General features: G+C 46.7%; 1 protein-coding gene across 1 annotated transcript in view; it reads left to right on the top strand.

Annotated features, from left to right (window-relative positions):
- The window catches only part of TOM1L2 (target of myb1 like 2 membrane trafficking protein), a 52533-nt gene extending 37454 nt beyond the window's left edge, over window positions 1-15079 (top strand). Inside the window, exons 12-15 of the mRNA XM_074158304.1 lie at window positions 993-1068; window positions 11624-11683; window positions 14344-14380; window positions 14931-15079. Coding sequence (XP_074014405.1) covers window positions 993-1068; window positions 11624-11683; window positions 14344-14380; window positions 14931-15079 — 322 coding nt within the window. The remainder of the gene's footprint in view (window positions 1-992; window positions 1069-11623; window positions 11684-14343; window positions 14381-14930) is intronic.
- Window positions 15080-18165: the final 3086 nt, after the last annotated feature.

Raw genomic sequence — 18165 nt, 5'->3', positions numbered from 1 at the left:
GTTCAGAAGACATGCTCTGCTGTAGAGGCGTACATTACCACTGGAGATTTCAGGCTGAGAGCCCTAATGTATAGTCAGAAAGGAGATGCATTGCAGAGAGATCTAATGGAGGTCCCTCTGTCTCTTCTGCTAAATGAAGCATGAAACTAGTCTTCCCACACTGCACCTCTATCTCCTTCTGCGAGCTAATGGAACAAGGCGCATGTATCAGCCCATGATTTCATGAGGGAGGATTGCTCTGTCTCCCTTGGATTGCACACCGTATAAATGGAGCAGCAACGAGACAGTGGAGATGCGCGGTGTGTGGGTGAGAGCCCCTGGGCGTTGTGTTCAGAGGCTGGGAGAAGCCACCAGGCTGGAGGAGAACATGCTCCTCCTGCTCCGACACGCGGCTCCTCCCAGGGGCTGATTTGTGGGCATGTGCTGGCGTCTGCTGCAGCTCATGGTTCACCACTCTGCTCTGAGAAATGATGCTATTGCCTCTGTCACCTGACTGCTACGTGTCCCTTTTGAATAGCCATTTAAGAAGCTTTTTAAAAATCCAACCTCTGTAAAGTGCATTTCTTTGTATGCTTCACTGTAGTTGCTTAGTTATGTTTCATCTGTCTTGGAGCCTCCCTCTGCTTTCCCCTATGCACGGATCAAGGTCAGGCTTCCAAATGTCATCTTCAAAGCTTTGCAAAACGTAATCTGTAATCAGGCCTCTTTTCGTAGTCCCCTGCTACCTCTTGGACCCGCTTATGGTGCCTCATAATAACCTATTTCCTTGCCTTTCATAATGCCAGTCTTACTCTTTTGCTTCAACATGTGTACTGAAACTGATGAGTGGAGCACACTCCTCTTCTTGGAATACACTTAGTACACTTGAAGTCTTGTTAAGAAAAAGAATGTGCTTTCTGATTTCCAGGGGAGTAAATCAGAGTAGCAAGCGGGTTCTGCATGGGTGACTGCTGGGCCTCCATATAGTTCTGTGGTTTGTTCCTTTCTTTCAGCGTGACGTATGAGGATCCACAGGCTGTCAAAGGACTAGCGTCTGCCCTGGATGTTCGAAAACAGAACACAGGAGGGGTAGGTCATTGCTCTGTGTTTTGTTATCTGGAGCTGTGCGTGGAATCCAAGCTTGTAGGCAGCTGCTTTGACTGAGACTTCTCATTCTGTATTCCAGCAACACGCTAGTACTGGCTATTTTGAAATTGATATCTAGGAGCACGTACTTGCTCAGTAATGATTTCTTAAGAGCTGCTACTTAGCATACCAGCCTAAAAGACCTCAAAATCATAGTGGGTAAATTCTCCTGTGTTCTGGCAACTTGCCTGGGGGGGGTCCAGCTGAAAAGAATAAGTGGGGAGCGTCTTGCGAACACTGGTGTGCATTTGTTTGGTTTGGTTTTGCTTACGAAAGTTGATGCGGTCTTGATCTACTAGACTTTGCTCTAAGTGCGTGGATACACAAGCAAGTTACAGGGAGAGAAATTATGTAGATTTTTAACGCTTTACATGCTTTGCCATAACTGCCCTTGCATCCAGCCTGTTCTGTTTGTCCCAGGGCAGGCTCCTCCTGTCTTCTGTGGGCAGAAGAGGCCCATGTACTGTCACCTCACAGCAGCTGATGCTGGAAACGTGTTTAAGAGAGCAAGCTTGGCCAGCTTTGTCTGCATACCTTGATGAAGGCAGAAGTGAAAGAAAGACCTTTCAGATCATCCCTCGACCTGCCAGCCTGCTTTTTAAAACTGTCCTGTTCTTTTGTACTCCAGCTGTGAGCAAGTTTTTAGATGACGGAGCAAGTTCAGAGCCTTTTCCTGGGCTAATTTTGGTCTGTGCTGACCACTAGGGAGCACGGCAGAGCCAGTGTAGCATGGGAGAGCTGGAGCAGCATGCGCACACCTCCCTCCGTGGAGAATTGCCTCCCCATGCCTTGGCTGATCCCGCCCTGGTTCTTTCATAAGCTGAACTGGGAGCGCTGGGGGCAGCTGGCATGCCTGGCAGCTTCTGCTCTGAGCCAGGGGGAATTTGCTTTCAGAGCCAGCTGGGGTCAGATCACAGCTGCCTGCCTGCCTGGGCCACAGTTCAGTGGTATCAGGGCTTCAACAACAATTTCTTATGGAGCATCTCCCCACCCCAAAAATCTGTCTGCTTGTTCCTATCCCTCTCCTCCTGCAAAAAGGGTAATTTATAATGCAGGTCATCCCTGTGTCCAGTTTCAAGCTCAGCCCAGAAAAACTCGTCCCAGCAGTACTGAGAGAACAGGGGGAAGCACGGGGAGGTAGGGGCAGAGATATATTAAAGGGGGATGAGAGAGGAATTCCTGAAGCCAGTGTGACAGTCCAAGCCCCCCGGTATCACAGAACTGTGTTATTGGCAGGACCTGGGAAAGGATTTGCGATTCTGCTCTTTGTTCCTGGCTAACCAAATGCTAAGGGCCTTGCATTTAGCTACTGGTCAAGGGGGCTGTGTTCCCCTGGTGGCCACAGGGTCGTGTCCTTATTTATTAACACTTTTGTTCTCAGCCAATTCTGCTTGAGGCACCGATGCGACGTGTCAATCACACCAGCGTAGCTGCCGCTCTGCCTGAAGTGTTGTCAGTTCAAAGGGCTGTGTCTAAGCTAATCTGACGGTCAAAGTTTTTTGGAGCAAACGCTTTATGGGTTGTGGAACTTTGGGCTCTGAGATGTTGTAGAGACTTTCAGCCTCTTTTCAAAGGTCCTGATGACCGTATCATGTAATCAAAATAGCTTATTTTGAAATGCAGTCTTTCGGTAATTGGTAAACACTACTTTTTTGTTAAGTGTTGTGAGGCTCGTGGGTGTCTCTTCTTAAAGGAAATAAAAATTAAGCTTTCCTAAAGTCACCAGCCCCAGCATGTGTAGCAAAAATACTGGCAGTACTCAGGAAACGAAAGACACAAATTCATTTGGGTAGAGAGCTAATTTAAGAACAGCTCTAGGGAGGAGCCAAAAGCTTTGCAACACATTCTTCACACACATCTTGTTCCAGCACAGTTGTCCAGTGGTAAAATTCAGCACATCCGACGTTTCTAATGTAGTCGTTCTCAGAATGGTCTGGAGAGAGATGGCTGATCACGTGGCATTAGCTGTCTTTTAATATGATTTAGCAGCTGGAAACAAGATGAGCTAAAAATACACTGCTTTCTTAATATTGCTTTTCCATGTTGGGAATTGCTTTTGTTGCCACAGAGTTGTTGCGTGATCACAACTGGGAGGAGAGGTGTCCAAGAAACAATTCTCTAGTGTTCCACAGATAGTAGATGAAATTGGAGTGATTTCCCCCTTTTTTTTTTCTCAGCACAAGGACTGAAATGAAACATAAAAGATTACAGCTGATTCTCCATTATCTGTGTAATGGGGACAGGAGAGGTATCCCACGTATACAGGCATCTGGATGGAGGTACATAAATACACCAGTGGCTCTCTGCTGAGCTAGCCCAGTTCTGGCAGGACCAGTGGGCTGGAACCGCTGTGCTCTGCCGGTCCCGAGCAAACCCCCCCAGAGCTAGAGATGACTCTGCATCCAGTCCTTGGTTCAGGGATGAGATGCTGAAGGACAAGGAGCCATCTTGAGAGCCTTTGTGTTGCTGTGCCATGCAGTCTGCAGCCTGCTCCCAGGAACTGGATGCATCAGCGGTTCCTTTTAACCTCTGCCGCTCGTGGAGAGGGGCAGTTTGAAAGGCTGCCAGAACACTGCAGCAAACTGCCATTGCTTACCCTCCTGCTCAACGCCGTCATTAGAGCTGTCGCGCTGTTGGAGTTTGGGGCAGAGTCTGTCTGCTGAGATCAAGGAGGTAAATAGGGTGTGCTGCACCTCCCAGCTTCATAAATAAGGGAGACTCTACGGTGTGCAATACTAGTGTTTTCAGTAAAGTCTGACTGATTTTAGTGGGTTGTCTAACCTACACTTTTTTCTTCTTCTAAGAAGGTGACAGACATCAGCCTCACTACTAGTCAGTGATTTTTTTTTTTTTTTTTTTTTTTTTTTTTAATATCAGCATGGAGGAAGTGCTAAAATTCTGTGAACTGTCTGTAGGAAGTGCAGAGGTCGGGGTGAGGTCTGCCCCTCCACGGACAGAGCTGACAGGCAGCAGAGGGAAATGCAGCTGCTGCCAGAAGCTGCTGTAGGCAACTCGGGGTGTGTGTATGTGTATGTGAAGTTTGTAACTTGCTGCTGTTTTTGCTTTTATCATGGGTTGTTGCTGTGGTTTCTCTCTTTATGGACCTTTCTGTTCTCAACACAGAGGAGAGGTAAAGGTGGGAACTCAGACATGGAGCCCATAGACAAGTGGCTAATTACACAAGGAATGGTGAGGACTTCACCAGTGAAGCAATTCCTACTGCCCACCCCAGTCCCTTTTCCTAGAATAACCATCCTCCATTCACCTCTCGTCCTGCCCTACTGAACCACTTGAAATCAGACAGTACAAGGAGTTTATTTCCCACCTACATCATTACCTGGGGCAAAGGGAGAGATTTGCACCAATTTCTGGTTTATACAGCACAAAGGCCTGTAACCAACTGAATTGTTTGTAGGATCCCACATCACCTTCAGAAGAGGCCTGGGATCCAATTGGTTCCTTATACTGTCTTGATTTATTTATGCAGTATCCACTTTTCAAGGGATAAACACAAGTCTCATGGATCTTGTTCATAAAGAGGACATTTTCTGTGTGTCTTTAAAGCAGTCTTTCCTGGTAGTGCTTAACTTCATGGTCTGGAATAAACACATGGAAGTTGTAGGATCATACCTAATTGAATTGAGTAACGTAGGGATAGTTCTTTATGAAGGGAAGGGAGTAGGACAACTGCTACCCAGATTGACACCTTCCACCCCACTGCCATTAGGATTCAGACTCCAGAAGGTACAATAGTGTTTCTGGCTTTAAGGATTTAATTCCCATGTCTAGTGATGCCAGTGCTCTGATAAAATCATGCTTCTGAAGATCACTGAGACTGCACGTTTTGACCTTGTTTGAAGTTGTCCTTCATCAACATGCTTGCAGAGAGAAGTTCAAAAGCCTGCTTTAAGTGCAGAAACAGCCTCAGCCGTGCCTTAGAGCCAAGTTCGAAGACCAATTTTGTATTTTTGGATGACACAATCCATCACTTTATTGGTACTAATCTCAAACACTTAATGGGACCTAATTGTACAAAGGCCTTGTGAGACAGTCCTGACTGCAGCTGAGTGCAGGAAGATGCAGTGCAGAATTCCCCTTGGGATGGGGTGCGTTTGCAGCACAGCCTGTGGGGCTAGGTGTCAGGACACCCGTGGAGCAGGAACTCTTCACTCCAGGGAGAGCCTCGAATGTCCCAGACTCAGCTGTCCAGTACTTAAAGAGATAAACATCCCAGAGAGATTAAGGTTGAGAAAATCCAGAGCATGTAATATTGAAATGCACCAACTCTGTGAAACACTCTGCATTTATTCTTCTAGATTTAGGGCTAATCCAGATTATTTCTGAGGGCCAGTTTGTGAATTTTTCAGAAGTTTGCATGGCTGGTGGGTGCCCAGTGACTGGACACACACACCTATATATATATGGTCATATCTGCCTGCCCGTGCAAGCACCCAAAGGCAGTTCTGTGGCTGCTGGCACACGGGGCAAGCCCAGCTGTAGGTACCTGTCCTTGGGAGGCAGAGTTTCCTTTCAGGGCTTGTCGGAGACCCACAGCTCATTACAAGAGAGTGACAAGCCATAAAGTGAGCAGCGCTTGCTTTGCCTCTGATGCTGTTGACTGTGGTTCGCAGAGGCTCTTGCTGTTCGGAGATGTACTATGCCACTGTTAGATGTTCATCCATAATGAATAATCCAGTGATTGAGTTAGTTCCTCTTCTTTGCCTTTCCACTGTTTACAAGAGCAGGGAAGCATGAAATCGGCACCCCTGCTGTTCACACCACTCGCACCACTGCTTTATTAAAAAAACAAACACAATATTCCTTCATTGGCTTGTGGTTATTCAGTCTGGAAAAAAGGATACTGCAGCATTCATGGAGGCATACGGATTTGGGGAGGGAAGGGGGTCTGGCTGTCCAGCCAGTCGCTGCTCTTACAAGCCTGTCACCTTGTTTGTATGCTAAATAGGAGAGAGAAATACCTAAAATTAAACTAAACTAATCATTAACTCTGTTTCTCTCTTAACCGGCTGTAGTTCTTAACCGTATTTATTAATACGACTTTGTAGCCTTTGCAATACCAGTGGAATAACTGGCATCCCAGGTATGAACTTGATGTGCCCGTTCTTTGGGAACTTTTTGTACTTTTGAGATGAGGGTGCAAAGAGGGGCGAGGTGACATTGCCATTACCCATGCCTGTACAACACTGAGACCACAGGAAGGATATTCTCCACCTGGTGGAGAGGTTGCTTTGGTGGGTTGCTCTGGGAGGGATGGTGCTCATATTCCTCCTGACCTGACGTTGTTCTTTCCAAACTGCCATAAGTTTAGGATTGAGTTCTTCCCATGCTATTTCTGTGCATCCCAGTTCACCAGCACACATCTGCAGAGGGAGGCTCACTCAGCGCTCCGTGTGCGTTCTCCCTGTGAATCTGGCAGTGTTGTTTCTATTTCAGCTTAATCTACAGCTTGGTTCTGCTGGCAAGGGGATGCCAGGACCACGGAGACACAAACCACACCTTTATCCATTCCAGCTATGCCTTCAAAACTATTGTAGACAAAATTAGACGTGAAAAAAATGTTCCTAGTTCAAACGTGACTGGTATTAGCTGAGCTGTTCCAGCACCAGGTCTGTTTGCAGCGTAAAGTCTGGGTTTTTGCAAGTTGTGTCATACAGAGGTCTGTATCGGCAGCTCTTGGGCACAGACTTTAGCATAAGGCCACCACATTTTAGTGCAGGTAATTCCGGTTCCCTTCTCATGAGTTTGGGCAGTTATTGAGATTTGCATGAATTTATTCATTTGTTAGAATAATCTTCTACCCCACTCACGTGCCAAATGGATATTTGTTATGAAAGCGAGAAGCAGGTGTTGCTTAAGCCACCACGTCAGGACAGACATTATTTGGGACAGTGGCAGGGGAGGAATGGAACTGAACCAGAATTCACCCAAAGCGATACGAACAGCTTTCTGCATTTCATCTTGACCACCAGAAGCATAGCTGGCTAGAGAGGAGATTCCTCTCTGTAGTAAAGATATGTGAGTAAAGATTAAATGAAACCTTTCCTGAGATGTTGTTAATTAAAATGAGATGCTGCTATGTATGCCTTCAATAGAGAGATAGGATCTAAGATTTGGAAATGCCTTGAGTAACATGAGACTGTTGAAATATGTCATCTTCTTGGAGACTAACGTGCTTGAATTGTGGACAAACTGAAAATAAATTTGTGAAGATCTGATTTCCTCTGTGTGGTAGGACCCTTCTCTCTTTTGAAGGCAAGCAGGTGTGTTCCCTTGTTCTGAAGACCACGTGGGCTTCATTACCTGTCCAGCCATGGCATTTTATGGAGCAGTTTACAAGGACAATCTGATAGCCCACGTGAATGAAGGCTTTCACTGCCTGGACGTGCCTGTCACATCCAGACTGGCCGGTTGTTGCGTTGTGTTGGGGAACACCTGAGCTCTTGCCTTCCCCTGTGCTGTGTGTAAACACAGCTATGAGTAGTCAAGCAGCTAATTCAGTCCTTACATGTAAAGTCAAATGTGCTCTTAATATCGAGACCAGGCAGCTATTTCAAGATCCCAACAGCTTTAAATAGATGGCAAGACTGGAGTAGGGAGCTGGAGCAGACTGGTAGTGTGCAGCTGAGAGCTCGTATTCTGCTGCCGTAGGAATAATAGTCCTTTCTTTACTATTACTAACGGGGGGGAGTGTAGAGCAGCTACCCAAGTATTGGTGTCAGCTTTGTTAAACACCTAGAAAGAAGTGGAATTAACTAAGCTACTACAAGACAGGAGTCTAGCAACAATTAGCATGAACCTTGTTAAACATTTTAAGAACATTAATGAGCTCACCTAGAGACCTGAATTGTCATTTCATACCTGCTTCTTTTCCAGTGGGATCATTTTTAATAGAAATAAAATGTGATAATAATAACCTTAAACTGTCTTTTTAAGGGTAGAATATTGGATTTTATGACTTCTGAGGAAATATATTGGCAATACTCCTTGGCTTTTGATTGCTAGTGAGAACACCAACACAATCTAACTTAGATAAGTATGAACTTGAATTCCAGGTTCCTGTGGGTTTTGTGGGATTGAACGCTCACTTTTGTTCTCCCAACCCTCCTTGTCCATTTCCCTTTCAGGACTGTTGAGATGATCCCATTTGTAGGATTTTCCAAAGACTGGAAAAAAAAGGGAATTTGAACAATGAGCCCAACTTTTATTTAAAGCCAGTTACTTAAAGTACCCCAAAATATTTTTTGGCTTAATTTCCATTTAATTTGAGTGTAGACTTTTAAAAAAGAAATCACAATATCGTTATAAAAACAGCTCTTGCAGCCAGCAGTGACTATCTAGGGAGCTGTCTTGCCAAGACTGAGAGCTTCACTAGACCGTGTGTGTTTGCATAATCAAAGTATTAACAAGACGGTATCCCATTCTGGAGCCGTTTCCATGTAGTCTGCGACTGCCACTGCTGTTTGTTCCCAGAAACTGTTGTCTTTTTTTTAATGTGTAAACTAGCTAATTTGTTTTTACATCGCTTCTGTTGTGTTTTAGGGGATTAGTTTTAACAAAACTCCCCTCCACGTTTTTTTTTCAGGCTTCTGGAAGGGGGGCACATGCCAAATACACAACTGACTGGCCAAAAAACAAATTTCTGTGTGTGGTCAGTTTCAAATGAAATATAAATGGTACAATGTTATAGTCAAAATATTTTAAAACTTCCAGTTACTCTGGAGAGTTTTCCCCCCTCTTTATTCTTGAACAAATTGAACCTGATGCATTTAACCCGTGTTTTATGGGGAAAATGGGGCTCAGAGTCTGAGGAAAGTAAATTGGAAGTTTGAGCATGGAAGGAGCAATAGATACAAACGCTTGGTTCTTCTATAAGTGTGCCGGGAGATGGGGGAAGCTTTTTAAAAGGTCAGTGCTGAATAGCAAAAGGCTGACATGCTTCAATGTTTATCTTACAGCTCTCTCTGCTTCTTGTATATGACCTGCGAGAAGTGTTCTTGCACTTCTGAGGTTTTTGTTTGTTTGTTATATAAAGTAGGTCTGTCTGAAAGTAGAATTCCTTTTTTTTTTCCTTTTTCTTAAATTAAATCTTACAAAACACAGTAGCACAGACTCCTATCCTGCTGAGCTGTTCTTCAAGGACTCCTGTAAACTCAGGAATCCTGCGATTCTCAGGAATCCATTACTTGCTCAGTCATCTGTTGTGTTTTCAGCATGACCAAGATTTGAACTGCTGTTCCTCCTAGAGCAGGGACCGCAGTACCACCACGCTTTTTAGAACAGCTGCTCTTATTTTACAGAAAAGCAAAAAAAACCCCTGCTATTTTGCTCCTCCTCTCCATACAGATTTTCTTATCCTTAAAGAAACGTAAGTACTTTTTGAGCTGCAAACAAGCCAACAGCTCTGAAGGCTACACTTTTCAGAGCATTGCTTATTGTCCACAGTGTTAAGCAATGCAAGAGAGAGACAGCAGTGAAACTTCTGCAGTAGGTTTTACGTTGCTGTAGGCTGAATAAATTCGTTGCTTTGTGTCTCTGAAGCCAGTGTTTTCCAAAGCTGGTAAAACTAACAAGGCAGTTCTACAAGATGCAACTTGTCCTTGGTAAGGAACCTGTTGGAAGATGTCTACAGAGCCCTCCTCTCGTTAATGGCCAGCTCGCAGCGGCTTCAGCACACTGCGCTAGTGTTGTACATGCGTGCTTCAGCTCTCCGTTGCCAATTAAAAAGGAGCCAATTATCCTAAAATCTGGCCCATTCCAAGGAAACTGCAGGAACTTATTTTCTGTTTGGGATCTTCATGTATTAGCTGAAAGCAAGATGACAGCTTGTACCTCTGACCCTTCTTGGATTTGTCACGCCTACTTTGTTCAGCAACCTGCAGAGTCGGAGCCAAGCCATCTTCCCGATCCCTCTCTTGGTGGTAGACGCTTTGGGTTGAGCCCTGGGTTTCCAGTCCTTCACACAACTAACCCACCTTAGCAGACCTCACCTCAGGCAAGGGCTTAACTGACCCCCTCAGTGCAAAGGGCCGCTTGGTTAGAAGAAAGAGTTCTTGAGGAGCTCTGCTAAACAGCATCAGCTTGTGCTGCTGCCTCTAATTCAGTCCCTGTCTGTCTTCCTCTGCTGGAAGTCCCTGAGAAAACTACATCTCCCAGCGAATTCAGCTGCAGAGCCTCTTTCAGCTCTTCTTCCCGTGAGAGGTCTCAGGCAAAGCTGTGAACAGCCCCCGACACCTTTTCTCTTTAGGAGAAGCCTCTCCAGCGCTGTGAGGTCTCTTCCCTGCCAGCCCCGCTGCTCCGCTGCCGTTCTCTCGCCCGCAACCTGCCTGGCTGACATTGCTTTCCAAATGTTTTTCAGGTTGTCCTTACGCGCTCTATTGTGCTGTTTTCCTGTTTACTTCTGCAGCCCTCTGTTGTATTCAAGCAGTGGAGTTAAGTCAGGAAATTCTACACCTAATACGCAGTAATTTCCCTTCGCTGACCCAGTTGCCTGTGGCACTTTGTGAAAAAGCTGCAGTTCAGCACTCGGCGCATCCGCGCTGCCTGTTGCAATCGCACAGCAGAACGTGGGGGATTTTATCGCAGGGGAAGAGGCAAACCTTCCATGCTTTTTGTTAAACCATCCATGGAGGCCTGACGGGCAGGCTCCCGTGAGCCTTGCGGCAGCGCTGCAGCGTGCTGGAGCAGGAGCTGAGATGAGCGCACACTGTGCTCTCCTCCTCTGCCCGCCCCAGGACCTGCTGCCCCATCCTCCTCCTCACCTTCACCTTTGAGACTCCACATTTTGCTCTGGCACACGTTGGGTTCTGCTGCCTCCGCTGCCAGAGGGCCACCTTTGGCAGAGGAGTGGGGACAGGGAGCCGGGACCTTTTGGCTTTAAACCGGTGTGCCTGGGCTTGCCAAGGCTCGGTGGTGTGGTGGGAAGGAGGATCTGGAAGGAGACATGACTGTGTACCCAGGGCTCTGACTGCCTCCACCTGCGGAGAAAAGCAAATTGTTTTTGTAGGAGTGTTGCCTGAAGACTTTGAGCCCCTCTTTTTGCTAACCCTTTACTGTGGCTAATACCCATTTTAAAAAAATAAAAGGTGTAAATTTAACATTTCAAAACCTAACTGATATCCAGTATTCTACCCTTAAAAGCTTTTCACGATCAAGATTAGAATCATCAGTCCATCTTGATGGTTTTAATATGTGGTCGAGAAGTTACCCGTCTTACACTGGCATCCAGTCACGTCATTCCCCATAATCTTTCTCTTGGTTTTTTTTAGCCTTGTTGTTCATAATTTCCTTTCCAAGTGTTTCTTTATTTGAAATGCCATTTATATTTTGTTGCCTTTTTTTTTTTTTCCAGCACATCTTACATCTTTGTTTTTGTTTTGTTTTTAATCTTATTTCTGGCGTTTTCCATCGCTCTGTGGCCATGATTGTGGATGTGTTTTGGTTTTTGCCTGCCTTGCTGTTCTCTCGCTGCACTCCCTAGATCCCTGTTGCACAGTCCTCTGTCATGGATGACATTGAGGAGTGGCTCAGTACCGACTTGGTGAGACTCTTTATATTTTCATTTTTCACATGGGCACTAGCACTTTTACAGATAACTTTCAATGCATTGCTGAGTTAGTGGTACTTCTCATAATGGGAGGCAGTGAGACTTCCGAATCATTTGGCTTATTTCCCTTTGAGGAGACTCCCTCAGCAGGAGGAGATAAGGTCGTGGTCAGCAATTCAATCAAAGCATTTTTTCCTGAGTTGTTTTATTTTCACTTCTCCATGTTTACATCACAGAATAGCATGCGTTACAGAAATCCTGTGTTTCTGGTCCCTGTACGGGAAAGCATTTAAACATGTGCTGAAGTTTTCCTGTGTTCTCCACCGGACCTAAAGCACATGTTTAAGGCTGCGTTAGCTCTGAGAGGATCAAAGTGCATGCTTACGCTGAGGCATGCTTTTAAGAGATGCTGGATCAGGGCTTAGATTCCTTGCAAATCAAGATGTCTTTGTAAAATTGGCAAGCAATCTTGACACGTTTCATAAGAGTAATAATAAAAATTTATAACAGTCTCTCTTCAATGTTTATAGCTTTCAATTTCTCCTAGATGATTATTCTCTGGTAATTATTAAACAAACAAACAAACGACAGAACTAAAAGTAGCTTTTCCTTCACTCTGGAGTTTGTTTTGCTGTACCAGTACACGTTTGGTTTAAGCTGTGGTACAGCTAGGACACATTTATTCCAGTCTCTTTTTTTAATGTAAGCATCTGACTCAAATTAACCAAGTGCATTTTGGGGACGGGTGGTGGGTTGTATTTCAGACTGTTCTTTTAAACATGGTTTCGGTGAACTGAGTTGTTTCTTTGTGGTCACCCTATCCCTAAGGATCATCTCCTTCCATTACTTCTTATGACTTCAGATATTGTCCCTAGATAACTCCCTGCTCCTTAAGGTCTCCCCCAGCCCCTGGCTATTGCCTGCTGGGCTCCTGGCTGGGAGCTGGAGGGTTTGGGCTCCGCTCCCCGGCTCTGGCAGCAGTGCTGCAGGCACGCTCCGGCACGTCAGCCCTCTGGTCCGGCACTGCAGGAGCTGACTGTACTCAAAGGAAGAAAACGCTTCTGCTCTCCAAAGCCTAAGAAGCGCTTAAACAGGTTCTGGGTTTCGATGTTCGAGTCTGGCAGATCCACTGCCTGTCTTTGAAATGTCACTGGTTTTCAGCTGCAGGTAGTTTTTTTCAGGCCTTGGTATAGGCAGTTATTTTCAAATTTAATTACAAACTGGCCTCATTTTGTTAAAGAAATACAGTAGATGTAGCATGTCCACTCTGCTTAAACAATAAACTTTTGTCTTTGCCATTTAAATTAATTTAGCAGGAGAGAAGATCTTATGGAGAGATAGCGAGGTAGCTCTGTACATCTTTCATCCCCTGGATAGTCTTGCTCAAAGAGAGCAAAGCAGAGAAGGGCTGTGTAAATGCCTGAACAAGCCTGGGGATCGCACTCGCTGCAGCTGGGACTGTACTGGGTACCTGGGTCCCCATCCTGACGATTTGTGGGTGTGCCATAGAGATGCCCTCTGAGAAAGTTTGGACTGGATTTTTATTTTTCACTCTGGGTTGTCCCCTTCCTTTTTTTGTTAATGCTGCATTTCAGTTCTCTGCTTCCCAGCTGAGGAAGTTACAGATTAGGTTAGCTAATCGTTATTAATTTCCTTACCCTTTTTGGGGTATGTTGGAACAAACAGTACCTCTGCATGGGAAGCAGTGGCTGCTGGGTGTACCTTTGGGAGCCTCTGTGCAGTAGAAAGCTGGTAGATGCTTAGTGGCATTAATTCTTCGGCATTAAAAACCTTTGTGAGGCCAATCAGTATGTTCCCGCTCTCCTGGTAGAGAAGGCAGGGTACAAACACTTTTCTTTTTCAAAGGAGGTTCAGCATGTGTTTTCAAGTACTATTTTCATCCATTTTTAACATCCTGATAGGTTGACAAGAGATGCCACATCCGTGGACTTTTAATTTCCTTATTAAAACACTGTTGGAAATTCTTATGTTGACATTCACACAGCTGGTGGAAATGCACTGACCCTCTGGCATCCCAGCCTCTGTATCTCATGGATGGACTGTAACTGCCCATCAGCATCCTTCATCCAACCCACCCTGCCTTGGCTTTGTACAGCATAGACACCAGGAAAGCTGCTATATTTTTGTATGAAGTCAGAAATGAACTCCCACAGGAGGAACACTGGGCCCAAACTATTTTGCGGCATATGTCCTTTGTCAGCTAGAAGTGCATTTTATTTGAAGACACAATGCAAACCGCAGTCCTGACATTTAAAGGACTTTGTGACAAAAGATGGCATCTCAGACGGTGTTTGTGTGACTCACACAGCTCAGTTTTTGACTAGGCCTACTGTCTGAAGTGGAAACAGCGCTGGGCTGCCATTCAGGTCCAACGGGGAAAGTTTAGGTATCCACCAGCAATCTTCAGAAGTATTTCTAGCACTCGTCCTCTTGCTCGCAGCGCAGTGAAGTGTCAGTCACCATTGGCCTCCCGACGCGGGAGCCGTGCCATTTCCCCAGGTTGCCCTGCTCAAATAGTTAACATGTGGAAAAAAGTGGTGGAAACTGTCCGGTTGCATTAAACATGTGTAGAGGATAATAGTGAAGGTGAAGCACTGCCTGTGTGTTCACATGCCTTTTTGTTCCAATTGCAGAAAGGAGATGAACTGGAAGAAGGAGTGACCAGTGAAGGTAAGCAGAGATGCCTGTGGCTATGAGACGTTCTCAGGTTAGTGCACAGACGGAATTATCTGCTTTGATCCCTGCTGAGGTGCTGACTTCTCCCAGACTAATGTTCCCCAGCAAATGCTTCTGCAATCGGAAAGGTGGGAAGAGAGCATTTTAGAGCAAAAAGTTAGTATTTATGGTATGAGGAGCTCTCCTGGCTGTAAGTGCTCTCCTGCCATCTTCTTGGCTGTGCACTGTGTTTGTGCTAGCAGGAATGTGTCCATGTCCCCGAGCTGCTCAGCCCTTTGGAATGATGTTTCCCTGCTTCTGTCACAGCCGATGGCGTAGCGTGGGTTTGATTCCCTCTGCTGCCTGAGCTAGGGTGTCTCAAAGGACATCTGTGCCCTTTCCTGAGGAAGTCGGGCTGTACAGGTGTGTGTGCCTGCAAACACAGCCCGACGGGACGCCACGCGCTGGAATTTCAGACCCTGCTAATCTCCGTCTCCAGGGCTGAATGTACAGCCCCAGTTCTTACCCGTCTTCCTTATTTTTTTATTTTTTTTTTGCATTGCAGAGTTTGACAAATTTTTAGAAGAGCGAGCCAAAGCGGCGGAGATGGTTCCCAATCTGCCTTCCCCTCCCCTGGAAGCCCCCACCCCTCCGACAAATCCTTCCAGCCGGAAAAAGCAGGAGCGCTCGGAGGATGCCCTCTTTGCACTGTGAAGATTGCTCTTAGCCTCCCTCCCGCCCCCCTGCTCCACAGGCGAATGTCCCTGTACGGCCACTTCGTCCTCTCACAGTACTTGCCTAACAACGACCCCCTTCCCCCGCTATTTCATAGATTGCTTCTTCTTCCCCCTCTCCCCAAACAATCCACCCCCACAAGCTGACTCTTTCTATTTAAGTCCAACACTATTCCTGCCAGACCACAATTCTCCAGCACTCGCTTAATCCCCTCCTTCCTATCCCAGCTGCACAAAACCAGCTCTTGATGCTGAAAACCCCTTCAGAATGCATGAGTACGTCACACTGTGTTGAAACAAAAGCCCGGAGGGGAGAGAGCAGCCTTGCCCTTCAATTTATGTAGGGATCATCCTCTTCTGTAGGCAGGTCCTGCCAAGTAGACTGCTCTGTCGATCAGCATGTAATTGACTGAGCTGGAATGTTCAGGAGGAGTGTGTCTTTATTTTTAGATAAAATGTTAATGTATTGGCTTTCGTGTTGGATTCGACAGCAAGGAACAACTGTTCCCCTTTCAACATGTGCTTCACAAGTTAAAATCCTTTACTCTCCCACTCACACATCTCCCGGTACCATATGGTGGTCCCTTTTCCCCACTTCGTGCGGCATTTCGTATTCTAAATCTCACAGGGTATTTTTTCCTTGTGTTTTATCTGGGCTTGCTCTAATTTGAAAGCAGTCTGTTGGCCATGTCCAGTAGCTCTGGCAGTTGACAAGAATGAAAAACGCTGAGCTAAATGGATGCTGTAACGTTAGCGCATGAAGCATTTTGCTCTTCGGGAGAGCATTCTCACATGAGGATTTTTTCTAGTGGGTTTGCCTTTTAAAATAGCTAGGTTATTTTTTCCTTACCTTAGATTCCTTCTTCAGTGACTGTAGAGCTCTGCGTTTGTCTCAGCGGATGTAAATAACATCCATGCAGATGGATGGGACTTGCTCACGGACTGGGTGTGAACTGAGGTTCCTGGATTCCCTGCCATGCCTGGTAGGATAGACGTGCTGGTTCTTGGTGGTAGGAATGAGAAAAAGAGGCAAACCTCACAGAGGCTTGTACGAGAATGCTGAGGGAGACGGTTACCGTGGAGGGATTAGCCATGTCTGCCTGTGCTGGAGGTAAAACTCCTCATTTCCTTCTAGGTTTGGGCCTGAGAAAGCATTGGATGATTGTGGCCGTGCTAGTTGTAATTTTTAGAGTGTCCTTTGGTAACTTCTGCCCCTTTATTAACTCCCAGCTCCTATGGGGCTGCAGTCTCCCTCCTGTCTGTGCAAAGAAGCATATTCCCTTGCTTGCCCAGAGGCATGGCCAAGAGTGCTGCTCTTCCCGGAGCCGCCAGAAGGGATTCCAGCATGTGTGCCTGCCTTGCTGGGCTGACAAGCGGAGCTGGAGCAGGCAGCTCCAGCCATCCCTGCATCCCCCAGCATGTTCTTTGGTAGGAAGCCAGTGGCGCAGGATGGCAGGATCAAAGAGAGAGCTGGGCGCTGCATGGCAGGGAGAATCTCCTGTCCTGACAGAAGGGAACTTTATCAGATGAACGCCCATGCAGGCAGCAGCGCTCCAGCCCCTCTTCCTTGGGGTGTTTGTTGTCTTGGGCAACCAGCCACTTTGTTCCGACTCGGCATGTCTGAGCTTCCCAGGATGCTGATGTGTGTTGAGCTCTCTCAGAAGTTGTTCTAGACCAAGAAGCCATGCTATAAACAGCTGATGTGAAAGCGAGATAGAAGCTTTTATCTGAGCACAGTTATTTCGGCTCATGACATACTCTCTAGGGTACGCCACGCTTCGGTAGGTTGTGACACAAAAAACCTTTTACCAAATGGCCCAATTGCAGCACTGATGGTCCTTGGGAGCGGTCACATTAATCTTTGGAGGGAAGCCTTGTTTGGTGCAGGATTTCCAGGCCATCCCAGGTCAGATGTCACTCTGTGCTGTCCCTGTTTAGCCTCGCCTCTGTCCTGCCCTGTCTGCATCCTCTTCAGGATTCATCATATGTAGTTGGGACCAGGCAAGGCTGCCCTGCTGTCCCCTGGCACCTCGTCCCTGACACCTTTGTGCTGTGCAGAAAGCAGCAGGGCTTGCAAGTGGACAGGGAAAAATCAGTGTAAGGATGGAGAGAGCCTGGGGATCAAGCTGCCTCTTCTCCCCACTTGCTGGCCCTTTTCCTAGTTGTAGCCCTTCTCTCTGGGTCTGCAGAGGGTTTCTCTCCATTTCATCTTCTCTGTGGCTAATGGGAAGTGCCAGGACAGGCTGCACGTATCCACTGTCGCTCTCGACCACTGTCCTCGCTGTTCAACACAAGGTGAGCCCAATGCTCAGATACTGGCTGCCAGACACCCTGCTGCCAGCTCCTGCCAGACCCTGCCTTGCTGCAACACGTCAGATGTGGCCACCAGCTCCCAGAAACCCGAGGAAACTTCTGTTGTGACGCTGATTTGATTTCAGACAGTGTCTGGTGATTGCCTGAGCAGTCTTGCCAGCACAGAATGAATTGCTGGTATTCCTGTCAATGCAAAAAGCTCTGTGGGTGTTTTAAGTGTGTATGTTCTCTTCTAAATCCTTGAAACACATTGACCCTGTAAATGGCCACATCAGGTGATTCTAAGCATGTTAATCCAGCTTCCCTGCCAAGCCGGAGGAGATAATCGCATTGCTCAAGCATGGGGACATTGTCAAATGATGCTGAGTGGCAAGGATATCACCAGTGCTGTCACCGAGCCCCCCCGCGGAGTCCCACTGCTGTGGATTTGCTGGCCCTTTTCCCCCCATCCCTGAGCAAAAGGGGAGGGGGCGTGGAGGGTGTGTGTGCTGTTAACGTAGCTTCTTTCTGTCATGCTAAATCTGTCCTGGGACTTCCAAGTCATGGCTTTAGAGAGAATCTGGTCCCTTTCAGGAAGGTCTCGCAGAGCTGTCTGTGACTGCTCCTCTGACCGGGGAGGAAAAGAGATGAGACAAGAAGGCTGGGGCTGAGGGGAGATAAGAAGCGTGTGTGGCAAGGGACTGAAGGGACTGTCCTCTGTGCTTGTGACCTCGGGCACTCCATGGTCCCCCCTGACACCCTGTGTTATCCTCT

The sequence above is a fragment of the Numenius arquata genome, chromosome 14 (assembly GCF_964106895.1).
Source record: "Numenius arquata chromosome 14, bNumArq3.hap1.1, whole genome shotgun sequence".
Lineage (NCBI taxonomy): Eukaryota > Metazoa > Chordata > Aves > Charadriiformes > Scolopacidae > Numenius > Numenius arquata.
The sequence above is the reverse complement of the archived record's forward strand: the minus strand, read 5'-3'. Positions and strand labels throughout refer to the sequence as shown.